The sequence below is a fragment of the Anarhichas minor genome, unplaced genomic scaffold, assembly GCF_050575085.1.
Source record: "Anarhichas minor isolate MPS153535 unplaced genomic scaffold, ASM5057508v1 ptg000123l, whole genome shotgun sequence".
NCBI lineage: Eukaryota > Metazoa > Chordata > Actinopteri > Perciformes > Anarhichadidae > Anarhichas > Anarhichas minor.
In genome coordinates, this window is record NW_027466569.1 from 802,496 (window position 1) to 826,500 (window position 24,005).

General features: G+C 45.9%; 2 protein-coding genes across 2 annotated transcripts in view; one reads left to right on the forward strand and one right to left on the reverse strand.

Moving 5' to 3' along the window:
- The first annotated feature begins 429 nt into the window (after positions 1-429).
- tppp3 (tubulin polymerization-promoting protein family member 3) lies at positions 430-10,842 on the forward strand. The gene is made up of 4 exons (XM_076083201.1): positions 430-729; positions 7,113-7,316; positions 7,443-7,596; positions 9,553-10,842. The coding sequence occupies exons 2-4, from the start codon at positions 7,129-7,131 to the stop codon at positions 9,745-9,747; spliced, it is 537 nt and encodes a 178-aa protein (XP_075939316.1). The 5' UTR covers positions 430-729; positions 7,113-7,128; the 3' UTR covers positions 9,748-10,842.
- Positions 10,843-14,543: 3,701 nt separating this feature from the next.
- trpm1a (transient receptor potential cation channel, subfamily M, member 1a) overlaps positions 14,544-24,005 on the reverse strand; it is a 51,133-nt gene continuing 41,671 nt past the window's right edge. Inside the window, exons 22-29 of the mRNA XM_076083166.1 lie at positions 22,510-22,684; positions 22,029-22,049; positions 21,548-21,692; positions 20,554-20,756; positions 19,211-19,343; positions 15,759-16,132; positions 15,094-15,289; positions 14,544-14,949 (exon numbers count right to left, since the gene is read on the reverse strand). Coding sequence (XP_075939281.1) covers positions 14,544-14,949; positions 15,094-15,289; positions 15,759-16,132; positions 19,211-19,343; positions 20,554-20,756; positions 21,548-21,692; positions 22,029-22,049; positions 22,510-22,684 — 1,653 coding nt within the window. The remainder of the gene's footprint in view (positions 14,950-15,093; positions 15,290-15,758; positions 16,133-19,210; positions 19,344-20,553; positions 20,757-21,547; positions 21,693-22,028; positions 22,050-22,509; positions 22,685-24,005) is intronic.

Consider the following 24,005-nt stretch of genomic DNA (forward strand, 5'->3'; position numbering starts at 1 on the left):
CTCCCTCCCCTCCCTCTCCTCCCTCCCCTCCTCCCTCCCCTCCCTCTCCTCTCCTCCTCTCCTCCCTCCCCTCCTCCCCTCCTCCCCTCCTCTCCTCTCCTCTTCTCCTCCTCTCCTCCCTCCTCTCCTCCCTCCCCTCCTCCCTCCCTCCCCTCCTCCCTCCTCTCCTCTACTCCCTCCCCTCCTCCCCTCCTCCTCTCCTCCCTCCCCTCCTCTCCTCCCTCCTCCCTCCCCTCCTCTCCTCTCCTCCCCTCCTTCCCTCCTCTCCTCCCTCCCCTCCTCTCCTCCCTCCTCTCCTCCCCTCCTCTCCTCCCCTCCTTCCCTCCTCCCCTCCTCTCCTCCCTCCCCTCCTCCCTCCTCTCCTCCCTCCCCTCCTCCCCTCCTCCTCTCCTCCCTCCCCTCCTCTCCTCCCTCCTCCCTCCCCTCCTCCCTCCCCTCCTCTCCTCCCCTCCTTCCCTCCTCTCCTCCCTCCCCTCCTTCCCTCCTCCCCTCCTCTCCTCCCTCCCCTCCTCTCCTCCTCTCCTCCCTCCCCTCCTCCCCTCCCCTCCTCCCTCCTTCGTTTTTTATTGCCCTCCCCTGATGTGGGACAGGATGTCGTCATGGCAACAGGGTAAACAGATGACAACAAGCCGTCAGCGCTGCAGCTCATTTGAATCCTGCGACCGCCACTGAGGGCCAGAGAGAGACGGAGCTGAAGGAGAGACGGACAGGAACACAGAGGACAGACAGGTGAGACGTGTTTGTGTGTTTTTAAACTGTTTCTGAAGAATTTAATGGATTTAAACTGAAGATCTGAGAATCTGTAGATGTAGTTATTTCGTCAAACAGTTTCATGAACTAACAGAAACAATTCAAATGATCTTCAGACGCTTCAATGAGACAGAAACGTGTCTCAGTTCAAAGCAAAGCTTCAAGTTTCAACCTTTCACATTAAAACACTGAAACATCTGATTTTAAAGGTTAATTCACTAACGAATGAATGAATGAACAATAGTTTCAGCTGTAGTTGAGTTGTGTGCAGAGAATACTGCAATAAATACTGTGTGTCATGAATAATACTGCATTATTAGTACACAAACACAATACATGTAAAGTACACACACATGTATCCATTATTAATGATGTCATATTTGGATCAACAGTGTGTGTTGACGCTCAGTGTGCATACCAACACACACACACACACACACACACACACACACACACACTCTGATACACCCATACAGTAAAAATATAACATCAAAAAGCTGTTTTATTGTTATTAATCTAAAGGTAACGATTTCTATTGCTTATTGATGATGTTTTCTACCAGCTGTTTAAAATGTCCAGGTAAAGACAGACGGGTGAGCAGAGAGACAGACAGGTGAGAGAGAGACAGGTGAGAGAGAGACAGACAGGTGAGCAGAGAGACAGACGGCTGAGCAGAGAGACAGACAGGTGAGCAGAGAGACAGGTGAGAGAGAGACAGACGGCTGAGCAGAGAGACAGACAGGTGAGCAGAGAGACAGACGGGTGAGCAGAGAGACAGACAGGTGAGAGAGAGACAGGTGAGAGAGAGACAGACAGGTGAGCAGAGAGACAGACGGCTGAGCAGAGAGACAGACAGGTGAGCAGAGAGACAGGTGAGAGAGAGACAGACGGCTGAGCAGAGAGACAGACGGGTGAGCAGAGAGACAGACAGGTGAGAGAGAGACAGGTGAGCAGAGAGACAGACGGGTGAGCAGAGAGACAGACGGGTGAGCAGAGAGACAGACAGGTGAGCAGAGAGACAGACGGGTGAGCAGATAGACAGACAGGTGAGAGAAAGACAGACAGGTGAGAGAGCGACAGACAGGTGAGCAGAGAGACAGGTGAGCAGAGAGACAGACAGGTGAGCAGATAGACAGACGGGTGAGCAGAGAGACAGACAGGTGAGCAGATAGACAGACGGGTGAGCAGAGAGACAGACAGGTGAGCAGATAGACAGACGGGTGAGCAGAGAGACAGACAGGTGAGCAGATAGACAGACGGGTGAGCAGAGAGACAGACGGGTGAGCAGAGAGACAGACAGGTGAGAGAAAGACAGACAGGTGAGAGAGCGACAGACAGGTGAGCAGAGAGACAGACAGGTGAGCAGAGAGACAGACTGGTGAGCAGAGAGACAGGTAAGCAGATAGACAGACGGGTGAGCAGAGAGCCAGATGGGTGAGCAGAGAGACAGACAGGTGAGAGAGAGACAGACAGGTGAGCAGAGAGACAGACGGGTGAGCAGAGAGACAGACAGGTGAGCAGAGAGACAGGTGAGAGAGAGACAGACAGGTGAGCAGAGAGACAGACAGGTGAGCAGAGAGACAGACGGGTGAGCAGAGAGACAGACAGGTGAGAGAGAGACAGACGGGTGAGCAGAGAGACAGGTGAGCAGAGAGACAGACAGGTGAGAGAAAGACAGACAGGTGAGAGAGCGACAGACAGGTGAGCAGAGAGACAGGTGAGCAGAGAGACAGACAGGTGAGCAGATAGACAGACGGGTGAGCAGAGAGACAGACAGGTGAGCAGAGAGACAGACGGGTGAGAGAAAGACAGACAGGTGAGAGAGCGACAGACAGGTGAGCAGAGAGACAGGTGAGCAGAGAGACAGACAGGTGAGTAGATAGACAGACGGGTGAGCAGAGAGACAGACAGGTGAGCAGATAGACAGACGGGTGAGCAGAGAGACAGACAGGTGAGCAGAGAGACAGACGGGTGAGCAGAGAGACAGACAGGTGAGCAGAGAGACAGGTAAGCAGATAGACAGACGGGTGAGCAGAGAGACAGATGGGTGAGCAGAGAGACAGACAGGTGAGAGAGAGACAGACAGGTGAGCAGAGAGACAGACGGGTGAGAGAGAGACAGACAGGTGAGCAGAGAGACAGACAGGTGAGCAGAGAGACAGCTGAGCAGATAGACAGACGGGTGAGCAGAGAGACAGACAGGTGAGAGAGAGACAGACAGGTGAGCAGAGAGACAGACAGGTGAGCAGAGAGACAGCTGAGCAGATAGACAGACGGGTGAGCAGAGAGACAGACAGGTGAGCAGAGAGACAGCTGAGCAGAGAGACAGATGGGTGAGCAGAGAGACAGACAGGTGAGAGAGAGACAGACAGGTGAGAGAGAGACAGGTGATGATTACGTTATAGTTTTATGAGGACAAACTCAGTTTAACTCATTGAACTGAAACTTAAAATGTCTCAACTGTCTGGAATCTGACACCTGAGTGTAAACACACACCTACACACACACACACACCTACACACACTCACACTTACATACACACACACACACACACACACACACACACACACACAGGGCGTCAGCTTCCTTTCAACATTGGGGGAGACACATATGAAGGGGGGGGGGGGGGGGGGGTCTCGGAGTGGCAAACTATTTTTGAAAATGTTTTGAAATGGGGGGGTACAAATGCACTTGTTCTAAATATTAAGGGGGGGGGTGTCCCTGAAAACCTAAGCGTCTCAACACACACACACACACACACACACACACACACACACGGATTATGAATGTCAAGAGACTCCGTTACTGTGACAACCACTGTTAGGGATTGCATCAATGTGTGTAATCACACGAGACTGAGAAACCAGAATGAGGTCATGTCTCACACCCGACTAACACGCACACACACACACACACGCACACACTAGCTGCTGCTCTCACGGCACACATGATTAAAATCTTTATTTATATAACACCTTTTAAAATGTATTGTACAGACAGAAATATAAACCAGTGTTGTCTCTTTGTCATTGTTTTGTGTCTCTTTGTGATTGTAATGTTTCTCTTTGTAGTTTTGTGTCTTTTTGTAGTTGTAATGTTTCTCTTTGTAGTTGTTTTGTGTCATTTTGTAGTTGTAATTGTTACGGTCGGTTTATTCTGGACCCAAACGCAGACACCGGGACAGCAGAATATGTGAGAAAAAGGGTTTTATTTGGCTTGTCTGTGGAGCCGGTGGAACATGCAGGTGGAGCAGCGAGGCGGTGTATGCGGCGGCGTGGCACGGGAATCGCTGAGGCAGAGGGAAAACACAAGTTAGTTGAAAATGTCAAAAAGACTAACTTGCTCGTAGAGAAGATTTAAACTCAAATGGGCCGAAGTTGTAGCTACCACTGAGCTGAAGGAACAATCTGGCGATGAGACTGAAGGAAGTTGGGGTATTTGAACTGAAGGTGATGAAGGTCTAATTGTTGTCAAGTGAGGAGATGATGCCCAGGTGCCGGATGATTGCAGCCGCACACACAGACAGACAACAGAGGGGAGACAAGCTGAGGTCACAGAGGAGGGCACAGAGGACTGGAGGAAACTGGCTTGAGCAGTGAGACGTGGAAGGTAGGATGGACCCTTAAAGAGGCTGGGAGTTTGAGCTGGACCGCAGAGGGGTTGATGACTTTATCCACCTCGAAGGGTCCGACAAACCGGGGTGCCAACTTGCGGGATTTTACTTGAAGCGGTAAGTCCCGAGATGATAGCCATACTTTTTGGCCTGGAAGATAGATGGGTGCAGGAGCTCTGTGACGGTCAGCGATGCGCTTGTTCCGGGTGACCGAACGCTGGAGCGCCGACTGGACCTCCCTCCATACCTTTCGGCATCTACGGAGGTTGGCCTGGACAGTTGGTACTGATATTTCCCCTTCTTGGGCCGGAAACAAGGGCGGCTGATACCCCAAGGAGGCTATGAAGGGGGGCATGCCAGTGGCGGTGCTAGTGAGTGAGTTGTGCGCATATTCGACCCACGGCAAGTTTACGGACCAGGAGGACGGGTAGTGACACAACGCAGAGCTGACTCCAAATCTTGGTTGGCCCGTTCCGTCTGGCCGTTCGTCTGCGGATGGTAACCAGATGAGAGACTGGCGGTGGCACCCAGCGCCCGACAGAAAGCCTTCCAGACCTGTGACGAGAACTGCGGCCCTCGGTCAGACACAATATCCAGGGGAATGCCGTGGAGTCGGAAAACATGGAGAACCAAAAGGTCAGCAGTCTCCATGGCCAAAGGCAATTTGGGGAGGGGAATGAAATGGACCGCCTTGGAAAACCGGTCCACAATAGTTAAAATGGTGGTATTGCCTCCAGACGGGGGCAGGCCCATGACAAAATCCACTGCGATGGGAGACCAGGGACGGTGGGGGATAGGCAAAGTCCGCAACTGACCAGCCGGGGTTTGGTGAGACGCCTTGCTGCGAGCACAGACTGTACAGGCTGACACGAATGCACGGGTGTCTCTGGACATGGATGGCCACCAGAACCATTGGCGAATGAAGGCGAGCGTGCAGTGGAAACCAGAATGGCAGGTGAGTCTCGAGGAGTGTCCCCATTGTAGTACCTGGGATCTGACTGTGTCCGGCACAAACAAACAGTTTGGAGGACCACCACCAGGATCTGGCTGGGAGCGCTGGGCCTTCTGGACGAGAGACTCAACTCCCCATGTGACAGCGGCCAACACGCAGGAGGGGGGAAGAATGGGTTCAGGCTCAAAGGGGGGTTCTCTCCGTGGTGGACTGCCGAGACTTGATGTTGCGTGAACCAGGCCGGTAGGTGAGTGTAAAATTGAACCTTCCCAGGAACAACGCCTACCGAGCCGGTCGGGAGTTTAGTCTCTTGGCAGAGTGGAGGTAAGAGAGATTCTTATGATCTGTCCAAACAATGAATGATTGTTCAGCTCCCTCCAACCAGTGCCTCCACTCCTCGAGTGCGAGAACCACTGCCAATAGTTCGCGGTTTCCCACATCATAGTTGCGCTCTGCGGGGAACAGGCGCCGGGGGGAAAAAAGCGCAGGGGTGCATCTTCTGATCCTGGGGAGACCGCTGGGAGAGGACGGCCCCGACTCCAGAATCCGAGGCATCCACCTCCACAACAAACTGCAGAGAGGGATCGGGATGAATTAATACCGGGGCCGTAGTGAACAGTTGTTTGAGGAAGGCGAAAGCAGCATCAGCCTCTAGAGTCCATGTAAAGGAAATGGCAGTGGAGGTGAGTTACGTGAGAGGGGTAGCCACTCTGCTGTAATTGCGAATAAACCGTCTGTAAAAGTTGGCAAACCCTAAGAACCACTGCAACTGTTTCCGAGTGGTGGGAGTAGGCCACTCTGCCACTGCCTGAACCTTTGCTGCATCCGCCCTCACCTGCCCCGGCTGGATGATGAATCCAAGGAAACTCACTGTGGTGACATGGAATTCACATTTCTCCGCCTTTACAAAAAGCTTGTTCTCCAGTAGTCGCTGTAGCACTAGCCTGACATGCTTGATGTGTTCCTCCATGTTCCGGGAGAAGATGAGGATGTCATCAATGTAGACCAAAACGAAGCGGAATGGGCCGAGGTTGTAGCTACCACTGAGCTGAAGGAACAATCTGGCGATGAGACTGAAGGAAGTCGGGGTATTGAACTGAAGGGGATGAAGGTCTAATTGTTGTCAGGTGAGGAGATGAGCCCAGGTGCCGGATGATTGCAGCCGCGCTCAAGCCACACACACAGACAGACAACAGAGGGGAGACAAGCTGAGGTCACAGCGGAGCCGTGACAGTAATGTTTCTCCTTGTGGTTGTTTTGTGTATCATAGATGTTTTGTGTCTCTTTGTGGTTGTTACCATCTACACTGGTATTGTTTTCTCCGTGTGAATCTGTGTGTGTGTCATCATAGGCATAGCCAACGTGGTGCTGATTAAATCTGCTGTCACAGATGTATTGAGGACTCTGCCAGGTATCCATAAGTCTGTCCCCCACTCTGTGTCCAGTTCTCTTTATACATCTATGGACGTTGTCGGATCCTCAGCCAGTTGCACGCCATTTCTCTTCTTTGGCTCCATTTATAATGAAATGTCTTGTCTTAAAAAAGGACAATCTCTGGTGGTTGGTATCCTCCACTAGTTCGATTCTGTGCAAAAACAAATCCGTCCGTCTGTCACCACTAAAATCACTTTCTATGGTCCTGTCATAAAACAGAACTCTGTGAGTTTACTTCTTCTTTGTCTCAGTGGTTCTGTGACATATTGTCTGATGCTTGTTTCCATTCTGAGAGGAACGTTGGTGAATTGATTTCCTTTCCGATGTATCATCAGCTGTGTTTTGTTTGTCTTGCTTTTTGCAGATATATTTTTGCCATCATGGCGGAGAGTGCTGACATGGAGCAGCTCCTGACGTCTTTTAAGAAGTTCGCTGTCCACGGAGACACAAAGGCCACGGGGAAGGAGCTTAACGGGAAGAACTGGGCCAAACTGTGCAAAGACTGCAGGATCATCGACGGCAAGAACGTAACCGCCACCGACGTGGACATCGTCTTCTCCAAAGTCAAGTGAGTCTACAGTTTGAGTATCCTGAACAGACGGTATTCCCATTGTTGTTATTATCTGCAGCTCTTGTTTCACAGTAACTCCAGTTTGGTGATTTCTGCTGCTGTTTTTGTTGCCTCTGTGTGAAGACAGAAGACATCTCGGGTCGTCACCTACGAGGAGTTCCAGAGGGCTCTGGAGGAGTTGGCCCCGAAGAGGTTCAAAGGTCAAAGTAAAGAGGAGGCGCTGGAGTCTATCTACAAACTGGTGAAAGGCCGAGAGCCCACCAACGTGGGAGTGACGGTGAGATGAGAAGCTTTTATCTGAAAAATGTAGCTTCTTTATCTTGTGATTGTGGACCTTTTTTGTTGTTGAAATGTACAAAACTCTGATGATTTGACATTGTTTTGTGTCTCTTTGTGGTTGTTTTGTGTCTCTGATGTTTTGACATGAACACGACATGAAACAAGAACTTTTTCAAAATGATAAAGTCCACTGAAATTGAACTAGGGGCCTCCCAGACTCTGATCAGTGTTATTGGACACCTGTCTCACTGAACACGTCTCACACACAGGAGTATACGTATGAAGGTAGTAATCTGAGAATCTGCATCCTGATGCTGCCGGAGCTCAGGTGTCCATAGAAACCAGTGGGTGCAGCTGTTTTGATGGGTGTCACACATGGATATAAATTACAGTATCATCTGCATACAAGTGAACTTCACACCGTGTTCAGGCCGATGGTGAATCATTCATAAGATGAACAGAAGAGGTTCCAGGACGGCTCTGTTGGTAAGAAAGTAATCAAACAGCTGGATGGTTTTAAATAGATGAGATAAGACAAAACAAAAACAGCAGCAAAGTATCTTAATCGTTGACTCTTAATCTGTTATAAACAGCTGCAATTTATTGATATTACTTCATGCGTCCGGGTGTGTGTGTCTGTCTGTCTGTCTGTCCACGGCTAATCTTTCATTCTACTGGACCCGTTGGCCTGATGTTTTCTGTGCTCATTCATCGCTGTTAGTTCAAGGACCTCTCGCGGTTGCGGAGATTCAAACTTTTTGAAAAAAGATTTTATTGACTGCTAACTCCTCACTTCTCCTAAAGGGCCAGTAGGGGCCGCAAGTGATCAACAACTGCTTCACTAGCTAAAAGGCTTTTCTGTCAATCTGCTTTGGCTTAAAACAAACCTTACTAGTCTGTTACAGGACACAACTGACATCCACAGAAAAAAGTTGTAGAAATCACGTTTTTTTTGCCGTCATCTAGACTTTGAGTTTACTTTTCTAGTTTGATTTGCAACAATTTATAACAAAAAGTAAAACATTGCAACTATTAATAATGTATAGTTTTTTTTATTCCCCCCCTTCTCTGAATCAGTCTGGACCCCTGAGGGTTGAGGGGGAGGAGCCTGAGGCATTAAACACCTGTGTGTCATCTGCATAGAAACGGACGTAGACCTACTGACGCTGTTTAAAATGTGTGTGTTGCCCTTTAAAACTCTAGTAAGACAGCTGAGCTGTCTGTCTCTAAGAGCGTCCTCCAGACATGATCAGACAGGATGAAGGAGGTTCATCACCCCCCCCGGGCTTCTTCTTCTTCAGGTCTCACGTCTCACTCTCCTCTAAATGTTTGGACCCTCATCAGACGGGTTTCTTATTATAATGAAGTCATCAGAGTCTGAGGCCAGGAGCTGGTTTGGTTCATCTTGGGGTCTTTAGACACTGAGACAGAGGAGACCCAGCAAACAGTCTTTTAGTTGCTTATTTCAAACTTTGTAAAGATGCGTGAAGAGGAAAACTTTTTCATGTGTAATCAATCCAAACTCCATTCAGAAAACAAGTATTTTAAAAGTTATTTACTTGTCGTTTTTTGGAGAGAACTAGCAAAACATGAATTTAGACTTTTTACAAATCATCATCATTATGTAGTTATTTCAGCATCCCTTTTATCTGTTTATTGTAATTAAATCACAGCAAAATCTGTTTATTTTGGGTTCATGCAGCTGCAGTAAACGAGCCGACGTGTGTCTTGATAGACACAGTGAATACAGCTCCAGATGATGTTATGAAGCAGACAAGACGTTTAGTTTCTCAGGATATCTGGGATTTCTACAACATTATTTCTTTCATGGGTTGATAGCGGAAATAATTGGCTTAAGTTGATAACGGCTTCCATGGAGATAAGCCACGCCCCCTCTCCGGCGCACCTGTAAACGCAGCTTTAGTCTCATTTCTTTTCTCTGTGTTTCCATCAGAAAGTGGCGAAGGCGAAGGCGGTGGATCGGCTGACCGACGCGTCCCGCTACACCGGGTCTCACAAGGAGCGCTTCGACGAGAGCGGCAAGGGGAAAGGTCGCGAGGGCCGCGAGGAGATTGTGGAGAAGACGGGCTACGTGGGAGCGTACAAGAACGCCGGGACGTACGACGACAAGATGAAGGCCGAGAAATAACAGGAAGTACCTGTTCCTTCAGTCTGGGACCAGACCTTGAACTTTGACCCCCCCCCCCTCTATGTGTGTGCGTGTGTGTGTGTGTCTGTGTGTGTGTTTGAACTGGACACAGCTTCATGTTCAGACTGATGAACTCTATAAACCCATCGGACAGTCTGGTGGATCACATCCAGGACTGTGCTGCACCAGGTCTTCATGAGTCCCTTTAGCGCCGTTCAGACTGGATTCTGTCTGTTAGCGGTTTCAACCCATTGCTAACATGCTAACAGCGACGTATCGACCTATTTGTCAACAGTCTTTTTTTTTTTTAGTTCACATGAAGTCAGAGTGTCTCCATCAACTATCAGCTGATTACTGTGAATCTGAATACAACTTAAAGGGCCAGCGTGCAGAATGTGGCGCCATCTAGTGTTGAAGTTTCAAATTACAACCAACTAAAAAACTTCTTATTTTTTAGGTGATTATAGACCAAAGAAAGTTATTAATATTATAATTACATATAAATGTTACACACTGTTCCTTTAAAGACATGACGCTTCTTTTGTCTTTGTGAATGTTTGTGTCCACGTCTATTACAGACCATAATATCCTGTCATGTCACCATGGTTACAGCCAATGATGAGCTATGTGTTGTCATAGCAACCAGACGTCCTCTCAGCTCACTGGTTGAAAAGTTTTGGGACATTTTTGGGGATTTCCTTTTATTTCTTCATCCTGCATATTGTTGCTTTGTTTAGTTGTTTTAACATTCTGCAGTTTTCTTCTTGTTCTTCTTCTGCATTATAACAATATTTTAAACTTTGATGTCTGGATTTGATTCAGGAGCAGAAACTGGACCGTAGCTTCAGTGGAAGTTACTTAAATAATAAAAGGTTAAATAAATGTTTTCTGTTCTCTCTGTTTTTACTGCTGGAACGTCTTTTAGAAACTCGTGGATGTTTTAGAACGCTTGGTTTTCCAAACGAGGTAAAGTTCAGGGTTCGTACGGTCATGGAAAACCTGGAAAAGTCATGGAATTTTAAAATGGTTATTTCCAGGCCTGGAAAAGTCATGGAAAAAAATAAAATCCCAAAAGTTTTGGAAAAGTCATGGAAATTTGTTATATTCATATTTTCATGTCGTTCATTTACGCTGAGTTGCCAGCCAGCGTTTCTCAGATTGGAGTGAGACGAGGAGAAAAGGTGTCGTGATCTTCGCAATAGAACATCTTTGATGTGTCGAGTCTTGGCCAATCAGCGTTCAGATGTCTACAGCGTCTTCATTTCCCTCCGTTAAAGTTTGAGTTACGTTATGTTCCGTTACCGTTCAGACTTGCTGGGTTAAGTTAACGTCCACTGCATGCGGAACTTCGTGGACTGTTAACGTTCGTCATTATCGCGATTTAGGAGGAAAAAACGTAACGTGATGAAACATGCAGCCCCCGTGTTCCGGTTCAGTTCACGCGGTCACTCGTTAACGTTAAACCGGAACACCGGCGCATCTGGTGGCAGGTTGTTTGTGTTAACTCAAAGTAGAATGAGGATGATTTCGTGGTCAAAATAACTTTCATGACCACGAAACATGAGGCCCAGATACTGATGAGATGATGAGGTCAGAGAGCTTCAGGAAGAGGAGGCTGGTTGTGTAGCGCAGCTTGACGCAGGGCTGAGATGTGAGTGGAGCTGGGCCTGGATAAAGGTGGAGCTGGGCCTGGATAAAGGTGGAGGTCTAAACAGACGTGAGTACAGCTTCCTGCTGTCTCAGTGTTTTAAATACATTGATAAGGCAGGGTATGCTAAATGCAGCCTCTGCTCCAAGGAGATGAACTACAGCAACAAGGGCTCACATGTCCTCTCATCACACTGTACACTGTGATGACCACAGCCAGTGGACCAACAGTCCCACGTTGCTCTCAAGAACCCTGAAGTAATGAGAGTGTTAAGGAACCTGTACCTTCATTTCAGCAGGTTGCTAATGCAGAGGTGTGTATAGATCACAGCTATTATTTTACTCTTGATAAGCTACTTTAGCCAGAGTAGATTATCATTTTCATTTAAATAATTGAACTGGATTGAATGCATATTAATTGCAAATAGAAGATAGGCCACAATTCTAACAGCTGTACAGTAACAGTGGAAGTTAATATGAAGCCGTACAGTAACAGGGTTCAATGAAACATGTGCTCTACAAAAGGGAAAGCAACATGTGCACTAGCTGGATGCTGCTACCTACTAAAGCTCTTATTGATGTGTCAGTGTTATGAATGCCTGTCAACCAGAGTATATTTATAAATGTTTATTCTTTTAATCAAACTATTGTCTCTCATTCGTTTGTGTCATTTAAGGTATACTGTATGCTTTGGAATTCTCATTGTAAGTTTAAATACATTTTCTCACTTTTTCATGTATACACCGAGATTTCACAAAATGTTTGGTCATGGAAATTTGGTTTAAAGTCATGGAAAAGTCATGGAAAAGTCATGGAAATCAATTGGTCAAAATGTGTATGAACCCTGAAAGTTGGTGAAATGTTTCTTTATGGCTTCTTCTACTTCTGAGAGTTCAGTAAATGTTGGTGGTGATTAACAACGGGATGATGCGTGTAATTCAGTCACATGACGCTCAGAAACAAAACATTATGACCTCATCAACTTTTTCAACTTATCTATTTATTTTGTTCTATTGTTCTATAAAATAATGCAGCTACAGAAATCATTTAAAAAAGAACAAACAAGAACGAGAGAACATGCAGAAAAAGAACTAAAGTGAAGGAAAGAAAGAATTATTCTGGAAAACATAGAACAAATAAAAGGCGAATATTTAATAAGATTCATCGTTTGTTTTCTCCATTATTAACATTCATTAAAAGACAGAAAACAAGTCTTTAATTTCGACAATGCAACGATCCAAAGAATACAAAGGACATTGCTCATTTTATTTTTTGCACTTAAACTATTCATCGTTCATTAAGAATCAACAGAAATTGAGTTTAGGTCACTTTGACATCTTTAATAATTTTTTAGATTTTTCAATTAATTCTTCATTCATTTTTGTATTACTTTACTTTTGGCTTTTTATGTTGACAGAGTGTGTGTGTGTGTGTGTGTGTGTGTGTGTGTGTGTGTTTGTGCATGTGTGTGGGGACAAATACCTTTTTACACATTACATTGTGGGGGGAAAAAGCAGGTCCCCACAAGGTTGAAAATCGATAAAATGTCCCCCTAAGTCATAGAAACATGTGTGTGTGTGTGTGTGTGTCTGTGTGTGTGCTCTGCACCAGAAACAGGAAGCAGATGCAGCTCCTTGTTGTCATGGCAGCTACAGAGTAAACAACACAACAGTTGAGCAGCAGGTCTCAGGTCCGTCTGGATACTGGTCTAATCAGATCCAGATCTGGGAAACATTTTATATTAGTTGTCTTCATAATCTGTGTTATCTATATTACGTTATTAATCTCACTGTCAGACCACATGGATCAATCGATCAATATCCATGTTGTGTGAAGGTATGAACACAATGACATCATTATTTTAATGGTTAGCTTGTTTTTTATCATCTAAATATAAATCTATATAAACCTGAAGCATGAAATCTGACATATTTGGATTCAGTGTTGAAGAGATTCATATGTTCCATTTTTTAAATTTGTTTTTAATTTATTCACACAAATTATTCGTGTTTGGTCTGAAAATACCTCATCAAACAAATATTTGCCGGATATTTTACCGATATTTTTCAGATTAATTAATTAATTAATTACTTAAGATTAATTACTTTTGGATTTGTTTCAGATTTTAAGATGATATTTTTCACATTTCTGTGCTAATATTTGTTGGATATGTTTTAAAGTATTATTTTACTGGTACTTTCCTGATATTTTCCATGTACTTTTGTTATATTTGTCGGATATTTTACTGGCCTTTGATTAGAGGGACCTTCATATGTGAGTCAAACACATGATGTGAGAAAAGGACACAAGTGAAGGAAACAAGGAGACAGTTGAGAAAAGTGATGATTCAGTCTTTTATTTTCAGAAGAAATGACTCAGAGGTAGAATTTATTCCCTTTAATCCTCTCAGAGTTTTTGTCTTAAATCTTTATAGAACATACTCTGATGAAACATTGTGAGCTCTTTACATTTTATCCATGAAAAGAAAATTGATTAAATTTACTTGTATTAATGCTGAATATTACAAAACGTGGAAAATTAGATGACAAGAAAAAACACAAATAATATAATCAAATAACATATCAGGTTAAACATTCAGTGTCCTGATAAAAATAAAAAGGTATTTTATCTTTCATTAACAGCTGGGATGAGTTTCAGACTACATTCAGTTTTTATTTCTACTAAATATGATTCTATTGTTGCATCTTTGCTTTACATATTTTACAAGAAAGAAAGTCTTAAAAAGAGTTCTTATCAAAAACTGAACAATATATAATTCATCTTTTAACATTGTTGGTAAAATTACGACAAGCGATCAGGATATTCATGTTCTCTCACAAGATATTTTACAACAAGCAGTAAATATATTGACACGTAAAAAATTTGGTGCATGGGGTCGACAGATTCAGACAAATTTAAAGTGTCTTTGTGGTCGTTTGGAGTTCCTGAGGTCATTTTGCTCCTTTTATTGGTTATTTGTGTCTCTTCGAGGTCGTTTTGAGTCTCTTTGTGGTCTTTATTTGTCTCTTTGTGGTCATTATTTGTCTCTTTGAGTTCGTTTTGAGTCTGTTCGTTGTTATTTGGAATCTATTTGTGGTGGTTTTGCCCCGTGTGAGTTTACAGTTCAGCGTCACCTCAGTCTTTTAGGATCAGCTGTTAGAGTCTCTGGACCTGGTTCTGAGCCGTGACACTCCTCCTGCCGCCCCCCCGCTGAACGCTGACACCAGGTCTCTGACGCTGCCGGCCGAGTGAGACGTCTCCTCGCTCTTCTTCTTCTTCGTTCTCATCCTCCTCGGGTTGGCGTTCAGACTCTTGGAGCGCAGTGTCGGGTACATCCTGTCCTCCACCACCAGCAGCTCCTCCTCTTCCTCCTCCTCCCCTCCTCTGTTGCCATGGGTATGGTCCACCGTCTCACCCCCCTGTTCCGGCGTGGTCGACCTTTCCTCCGTTTCCGGTTTGGTTTCGTCACCTTTGTTCTTCTTCACCGTCACTCTGAGGGAGGAATGGACTCCCAGGTGAGGCATGCTGGGAGATCCGGAGGCCCGCCGTGAGCCCGGGGGGGTCAAACCGGTCGGCCCCTCCTGGTCCTGATGGGCGGGGCTGTAGACGATGCTGCTGCAGCTGAACTTCCTGTTGGAGGGGGAGGATACGTACTGTGTGACTTTTGACCTTTCCAGAGGAAAGGACACCGCCGCCTCCAGCTGGGTTTTCTCCACCGGTTTCTCCACATTGGCGTCCGTCACATCGGACTGAGGCGAAGCCGTTGCCCCCGGTGTAGGGGGGTGTCGGCGGTCGGGGTCGCAGGGAAAGATCAGGATGTCGACGTTGGACAGAGACCGAGTCCTCGACTTCAGTCCTCTCACCTCCAGAGTCGACCGGAACTCCTTCACATCACCTGAAAACAGGAAGAAAAACAGTTCACATCAACACCAGAAAGTCAGCTTCAGTCCTGCAGGTGTCTCAGTTCGTCTACATCACATTTTAGTCTTTTTTAACAACCAGTGAACAGGAATATCTGGACTGAGGAGGAGTGACGTAGAGACGCCGTATACGTCTCTGGTAGAGACCTGTCAATCACTGTGTAGCCCCGCCCTAAAGCATCCCCTGCTTTATGGTCTGTTTGACTCTAAATGGACCATAATGTACTAAATGAACATCATGCTGTATTGAAGAAGACTTGAAACTAGAGATTGAGACCATAAACTCATGTTTACAATGTTTACTGAGGTAATAAATCAAGAGAGAAGTAGAGTCATTTTCTCATAGACTTCTATACAACCAGAGGAGTCGCCCCCTGGTGGACACTAGAGAGAATGCAGCTTTAACACATTCTACACTACACTAGTTCTTTGGTGTCGTCCTACCTGTTATGTTTCCTCCCTGAATGATGGGGGGTCTCTCTGGACTCAGCTGGACCCTCCTGTCGGTTCCCTCGGCATCTCCGGACACGGAGATCCGGTCTTCATGCTCCAGCTGGTACCGGTACAGACTGTAACCGTCGCTGCTGTTGACGCTGCCGTGTCGCAGCAGAGCGGCCGGCTCGCAGACGGACGACCTTCTGGAGTGCGAGCGGACGAGCTCGGCCCGGTCGACGCCGGTCAGCTTCTCCAGAGCGTTCATCATGCGGCCGGAGAACTCCTCCAGCTGAGCCAGGCGCAGGTCCACCGTCTGCAGAGAGGCCTTCATGGAGTGCTCCCTCTCGTTCACCTCCTCCAGACGCATGAACATGTTCTCCACCCTGAGGACGTAGAAAGAACCATATCCTCACTTAACTCAACACATCTGCCCTCTAGAGGCAGAGAGCAGTAACTACAGAGGAAGTGGTGAAAAATAAAGGTTTTAAAACCCTGAAACAGATTCAAATAACTTTATATTATTAATTTACTAATATTTTTACTCATGACAATCATTGCAACAAAACCTAAATGATACCTCACGGTTGTTATTGCTTCCACCAATTTACATCCATGACTTCTTTATGGAATGTCCGTGACACATACTGTGCATTCTTCTTCTTTTAAAAAAAACATTTTTATGATATACTAAACTATGACGATGACCACTGTTACTGACTTCTATGACTTTTTTGACATTTTATACTATTTTTTTTTTTTTTACTCTTCATAACATACTATGTTTTACTACAATTTTTATGACATTACCATGTATTTTTTCAAATTTTGGATGACTGCTATGACATTTTTATTTTCATACTATATTATGACTTATTCATGAAATATTTAACTATTATATTTTTGATGACATATACAATTACTTTTTAAAGATTGTTCATACGATACTATGACTCCAATAATTACATGTTTTTACATAGTATTCTATGACATATTTGTGCCTTTTATATGATTTACTAAACTATGACCTTTTTATATTTTTAATGACATACTATATACTATAATAAGACTTTTTTTAATATTTTGATGACATACTCTCTCTGGGGAGAGCCCAGACTAAGAGCGGTTCAGAAAACCCCGATGAATAGCAGCTACGGACTTCAGCCACCTTGCCCGGACCAGGGAAACCGGGGCACCCTCCCGGAGCCAGACCCAGGAGGGGAGCTCGCCGGCAAGTGTCTGGTGGCCGGGCCTTTGCCCATGGGGCCCGGTCGGGCTCAGCCCGAAGAAACAACATGGAGCAGCCACCCTGTGGATCCACCACCCACAGGGACACGCATCAGGGTCGGGTGCAATGCAGACCGGGTGGCAGGCCGGGCCGGGGGCCTGGGCGAGCCGATCTCCGGCAGCATAGACTAGCTCTAGGGACGTGGAACGTCACCTCGCTAGCGGGGAAAGAGCCGGAGCTGGTGCAGGAGGTGGAGCGATACCAGCTAGATATAGTTGGACTCACCTCCACACACAGCGCTGGCTCTGGACTGCTAACACAGACAGAGGACATCGTCGGGCGGTGGAAAGAGCATTTTGAGGAAGTCCTAAACCCGACCAACATGTCCTCTTGAGAGTAGGCAGCGCCTGAAGACGCCTCTTCAATGTCGCATGGGGGTCGGGATCAGTGCCCGCTCATTACCCTCGCAAGACTACTGGAGGGGTTCTGGGAGTTTTCCCAACCAGTCTACATGTGCTTTGTGGACTTGGAGAAGGACTTCGACCGGGTCCCTCGGGGGTTCTTGTGGGGGGTGCTGCGGGAGTACGGGGTGCCGGACCCGTTACAACGGGCGATCCGGTCTCTGTACGACTGCAGTAGGAGCTGTGTCCCCATCCTCGGCAATAAGTCAGACACGTTCCCGGTGGGTGTTGGCCTCCGCCAGGGCTGCCCTTTGTCTCCGGTCCTGTTTGTGACTTTCAGGGACAGGATATCTAGGCGCAGCCGGGGGGTGGAGAACGTCAGGTTCGGGGGTCTCGGGATCGCCTCTCTGCTGTTTGCAGATGATGTGGTCCTGTTGGCCTCCTCGGATCGTGACCTCCAGCATTCACTGGGGCGGTTTGCAGCCGAGTGTGAAGCGGCGGGGATGAGAGTTAGCACCTCCAAATCTGAGGCCATGGTGCTCTGCCGGAAACAGGTGGATTGCTCCCTCCAGGTGGGGACGGAGTGCCTACTGCAGGCGAAGGAGTTCAAGTATCTCGGGGTCTTGTTCACGAGTGAGGGTAAGATGGAGCGGGAGATCGACAGGCGGATCGGTGCGGCTGCAGCAGTAAAGCAGGCGCTGCACCGGACCCAGGCGCGTTTCTAGGATTCAAAGAAAGGGGGGGCTTAGCCCCAAGGGGAGTGGAATGTTTGCGCGGGTAGCGCGGGTCAATTTTTTTTGGGGCCCATTTGGGGCAGTGGATATCCATTGTTTCAGACAGTTCATAGATTGGTTCAATCAGAAAGAGTGTGAGAAAGAGTGTGCCTAACGACGCCCCTGACCGGACCGTCTTGGTGAAGAGGGAGCTGAGCCGGTTGGCAAAGCTCTCAATTTACCACTCGGTCTACGTTCCTACCCTCACTTGTGACCGAAAGGACAAGGTCGCGGCTACAAGCGGCCGAAATGAGTTTCCTCCGTAGGGTGGCCGGGCTCAGCCTTAGAGATAGGGTAAGGAGCTCGGTCATCAGGAGGGAGCTTGGAGTCGAGCCGCTACTCCTTCACGTAGACAGGAGTCAGCTGAGGTGGTTCAGCATCTAATCAGGATGCCTCCTGGACGCCTCCCACTGGAGGTTTTCCAGGCACGTCCAACTGGGAAGAGACCCCGGGGAAGACCCAGAACACGCTGGAGGGATTAGATCTCCCAGCTGGTCTGGGAACGCCTCGGGATCCCCCAGAATGAGCTGGAACATGTTGCCGGGGAGAGGGAGGTCTGGGTCAGCCTGCTGGGCTGCTGCCACCGCGACCCGACCCGAAGAGGAGGAAGATGGATGAATGGATGGATCTTTAACCTACAGGTATATTCATAATAATATTCATGTTGACTCTTTTTCAGCTCTCGTGCTCTTGTTTTTAGCTTTATTTCTAATTCTGTTTGTAAAATGAGAGTAAAATTCCTGGTATGTATTCTTAGAACTGGCAAATAAACATGATTCTGAGTCTGATTTTTACTATATTATTACTTTTTTCATGAAAAGTTTTATGACATAATATGTAATGATAGTTTTTATGACATACTGAGATGTTTTATAAATTACTATACTATACTATGACTTTTTTTATGACATTCTGCTGTAACATTTTTACATTTTTTGATTTTTGTCATACTATACTGTGAAGTTTTTTTTACATATAATACAATTCATGAAATAGTATACATTGAATTTTTTGGAAATACTATATTTGAATCAGTGTGATATGAGTACGTTTCTTCCTGACCTCTCAGATGTTACTCTGATTCTTTCATTGTTAGACGACTGTTTCTCGTTGTCCTTCTCTCGGAAGTATTCCTCCACACACTGCTCCTCGAACTCATGCAGACTCTTCAGCTCCTCGGTGCTCAGCACCAGTTCTGAGGAAACAAACTTAAATCTTCTTGTTCTAGTCTGAGGTCAGAGGACAGGTAGGAACCAGGTTCTTGTTCTAGTCTGAGGTCAGAGGACAGGTAGGAACCAGGTTCTTGTTCTAGTCTGAGGTCAGAGGTCAGGTAGGAACCAGGTTCTTGTTCTAGTCTGAGATCAGAGGACAGGTAGGAACCAGGTTCTTGTTCTAGTCTGAGGTCAGAGGACAGGTAGGAACCAGGTTCTTGTTCTAGTCTGAGGTCAGAGGACAGGTAGGAACCAGGTTCTTGTTCTAGTCTGAGGCCAGAGGTCAGGTAGGAACCAGGTTCTTGTTCTAGTCTGAGGCCAGAGGTCAGGTAGGAACCAGGTTCTTGTTCTAGTCTGAGGTCAGAGGTCAGGTAGGAACCAGGTTCTTGTTCTAGTCTGAGATCAGAGGACAGGTAGGAACCAGGTTCTTGTTCTAGTCTGAGGTCAGAGGACAGGTAGGAACCAGGTTCTTGTTCTAGTCTGAGGTCAGAGGTCAGGTAGGAACCAGGTTCTTGTTCTAGTCTGAGGTCAGAGGACAGGTAGGAACCAGGTTCTTGTTCTAGTCTGAGGTTAGAGGTCAGGTAGGAACCAGGTTCTTGTTCTAGTCTGAGGTCAGAGGACAGGTAGGAACCAGGTTCTTGTTCTAGTCTGAGGTCAGAGGTCAGGTAGGAACCAGGTTCTTGTTCTAGTCTGAGGTCAGAGGTCAGGTAGGAACCAGGTTCTTGTTCTAGTCTGAGGTCAGAGGACAGGTAGGAACCAGGTTCTTGTTCTAGTCTGAGGTCAGAGGTCAGGTAGGAACCAGGTTCTTGTTCTAGTCTGAGGTCAGAGGACGGGTAGAAACCAGGTTCTTGTTCTAATCTGAGGTCAGAGGTCAGGTAGGAACCAGGTTCTTGTTCAATTCTGAGGTCAGAGGACAGGTAGGAACCAGGTTCTTGTTCTAGTCTGAGGTCAGAGGTCAGGTAGGAACCAGGTTCTTGTTCTAGTCTGAGGTCAGAGGTCAGGTAGGAACCAGGTTCTTGTTCTAGTCTGAGGTCAGAGGACAGGTAGGAACCAGGTTCTTGTTCTAGTCTGAGGTCAGAGGTCAGGTAGGAACCAGGTTCTTGTTCTAGTCTGAGGTCAGAGGACAGGTAGGAACCAGGTTCTTGTTCTAGTCTGAGGTCAGAGGTCAGAGGACAGGTAGGGACCAGGTCTTACGGAGTCTTCTCTCGCGGTCGTCCCGGTCTCCCTCTGGCCTCCGTCGGCAGTGGCAGCAGAGCCTCTTGAGGACGATGTAGATGTGGGGGAGGACGATGAGGGGGGGGGGCAGGATGGGCCGGTCGTGGAAGGTCATGATCAGCTGATAGCGCTGGAATTTCCACACCTGGTTGGAGATGGACTTCACCTCGAAGAACGTGTTGCTGCAGAGAGGATGGAAGTCGAAGGTTTGACTTTCTGTGACCGACGAAAAATACACATTTGAATGAAGTTACTATTTGTTTAAAGATTGTGATTTGCTGTCTCACCAGTTTATCATGAATCCATTCCTAACTTTGTGTGTGAAGTCCTTCTTGAGTTGTTAGTAACTAGCTACAGTGAGTTAGCTTCATGCTCACTATTAAGAGTTTTTAGCGGTAAATAAAGAACAGGTTGTTGTTGTAGTTGTTAGCTGTTGCTAAATATTTACATTCACTAACTGCAGGAGGAACTGTTATGTAGCTGATGGAGGTAAAATGACAAAGCTAATGTTAGCATGCTAATACCTGAGCCATTTAGGGTAAAAGAGGAATATTGAAGACTATTAATGATACAAACGGACAATTTTCAAATTACATTTCACAGACATTATGCCACTAATATTAGATTATTAATATTATTATGGTAATACTAATACCATAATAATAATAATAATAATACGGTTTTAACGCAGCACAGAAAACTAAACTTCCAGGACTTTTATGTTGAAAATCCCTGCTGATGTTTTATCTGTGTGTTCAAACAGTATGCCACTAACGTTAGCTTATTAATAGTATTATTGTAATACTAATATAATAATAATAATAATACGGTTTTAACGCAGCACAGAAGACTAAACTTCCAGGACTTTTATTTCGAAAACGTTTGTCCCTGCTGATGTTTAAACAGTAACTGATCTGAGGTCTGTCTCTCTGTGTGTGTGTGTGATGTTTATGGATTCAGGTGTGACACTGACTTGAAGACAGCGATGAGCAGGTTGACCAGCAGGATGTTGGCCACCAGCAGGTAACAGGCCATAAGGGCCGGAGTGAGCCAGGCTCCGGGGATACAGGGAGGATACTTCTTCCCGTCTTCATCGTACATGTTGTCACCACACGGAGCTGAGACAGAAACAAACACACCCACTCCTGGTAACGTCCATTTTATACATGTCTTTATCTCAGAATAGGACATTTAGTTATTGTAGTTTCAGTTGGAACTGATAGTTAAAGTGAAAGTAAAATGAAGTGGAAATGTCAGACTCCATTTCTGGAGTCTCTCCAATATTGTAGTTTTTTAGTTTGAGCCATTCAGATTACCTTGACAGGAAACAAGGAAGCTTTTATTGTGAAAGAACCACAGGAAACACAATGTATTTGTCTAAACTTCCTGCTTCTACAAGTAGAATTAAACAACGAGCTGTTAGCGAGTACATTTACGTATATTTAGTTACTTACGATTGATTTCCATCGCATAAACTGTCGAAACAGTCGAAGGGAAACAAGAGAAGAGAAAGAAAATGATGAATAATAAACATGAACAGAAAATATCAAATATATATAAATATATGAAGAATTAAAAAAATATATTATGAGGATTAACGAAAAAAGACATTTATCTCCATTATGTTCACTTTCACTGTGTTCGTTAACTTAAGTGAGGACATTATGAGGACATTTAGCCATTGTGAGGACATTTCTACCATATGAGGAGATTTAAACCTTGTGAGGACATTTCTACCTTGCAGAAGCTTCATGCTTTCAATATACAGTTAGCAGAGCTGCATGTACACATATCAACACAGGATTTGAGGACAGGGGCTGAGGACAGCGGGTGAGGACAGAGTGTGAGGACAGAGTGTGAGGACAGTGGCTGAGGACAGCGGGTGAGGACTAACAGCTGACTGACTGAAAGTCTTACAATGAACTCTAGTCTTACGGTCTATGGAGTCTGCAAACACCTCCCCGTAGATCATCCAGTACGGCATGTAAAAGATGTTTCGAGCCAGACGCCAAGTTGGCTCCTCGTCCGGGTGGAGGATGGCCTGTCGAGCCACGCCGAAACTCATCAACACCACCAGCATGATGACCACGAAGTACAGCATGTCGATCATCTGGAGGACAATGGGACCAGAGACATTTATGTCTTTCATTCATGGACGTCTTATTAAATCAAAACTGGGTTTTATCCCCAACAGTGCTTTACATGTGACTTAAAAAACTGTCCACACGGTCAAAATGTCTCATAGATAAAACTTTGATAAGAAACAATAATCTCGAAGTCCAAACTGGACAAACTGGAGGAAGAAAAATGAAATACTTTAAATCAAAATACAAAATTCAAAAGGTCACCAGCTAGAACGGCACCTCAACACTGCAGAAAAACAAACTGTACCTTTGGTGGTGTACGTGATAACTGGAACAGAGGAGTTAGAAACAGGTTCATAGTTAGGGCTGGTTCAGGTTTATAGTTAGGACTGGTTCAGGTTTATAGTTAGGACTGGTTCATGTTCATAGTTAGGGCTGGTTCAGGTTTATAGTTAGGGCTGGTTCAGGTTTATAGTTAGGGCTGGCTCGGGTTCATAGTTAGGACTGGTTCATGTTTATAGTTAGAGCTGGATCAGGTTTATAGTTAGGGCTGGTGCAGGTTTATAGTTAGGGCTGGTTCAAGTTTATAGTTAGGGCTGGCTCAGGTTTATAGTTAGGGCTGGTTCAGGTTTATAGTTAGGGCTGGCTCAGGTTTATAGTTAGGGCTGGTTCAGGTTTATAGTTAGGGTTGGTTCAGGTTTATAGTTAGAGCTGGTTCAGGTTTATAGTTGGGGCTGGTTCAGGTTTATAGTTAGGGCTGGTTCAGGTTTATAGTTAGGGCTGGCTCAGGTTTATAGTTAGGGCTGGATCAGGTTTATAGTTAGGGCTGGTTCAGGTTTATAGTTAGGGCTGGCTCAGGTTTATAGTTAGGGCTGGTTCAGGTTTATAGTTAGGGCTGGCTCAGGTTTATAGTTAGGGCTGGATCAGGTTTATAGTTAGGGCTGGTTCAGGTTTATAGTTAGGGCTGGCTCAGGTTTATAGTTAGGGCTGGCTCAGGTTTATAGTTAGGACTGGTTCATGTTCATAGTTAGGGCTGGCTCAGGTTTATAGTTAGGACTGGCTCAGGTTTATAGTTAGGGTTGGTTCAGGTTTATAGTTAGAGCTGGTTCAGGTTTATAGTTGGGGCTGGTTCAGGTTTATAGTTAGGGCTGGTTCAGGTTTATAGTTAGGGCTGGCTCAGGTTTATAGTTAGGGCTGGATCAGGTTTATAGTTAGGGCTGGTTCAGGTTTATAGTTAGGGCTGGCTCAGGTTTATAGTTAGGGCTGGTTCAGGTTTATAGTTAGGGCTGGCTCAGGTTTATAGTTAGGGCTGGATCAGGTTTATAGTTAGGGCTGGTTCAGGTTTAT

Coding starts and splice junctions, on each gene's coding strand:
- tppp3 (XM_076083201.1), top strand. CDS start 7,129: ATGGCGGAGAGTGCTGACATGGAGCAGCTCCTGACGTCTTTTAAGAAG. Junction 7,317..7,442: donor ATCGTCTTCTCCAAAGTCAA/GTGAGTCTACAG, acceptor CTCTGTGTGAAG/ACAGAAGACATCTCGGGTCG. Junction 7,597..9,552: donor CCACCAACGTGGGAGTGACG/GTGAGATGAGAA, acceptor TGTTTCCATCAG/AAAGTGGCGAAGGCGAAGGC.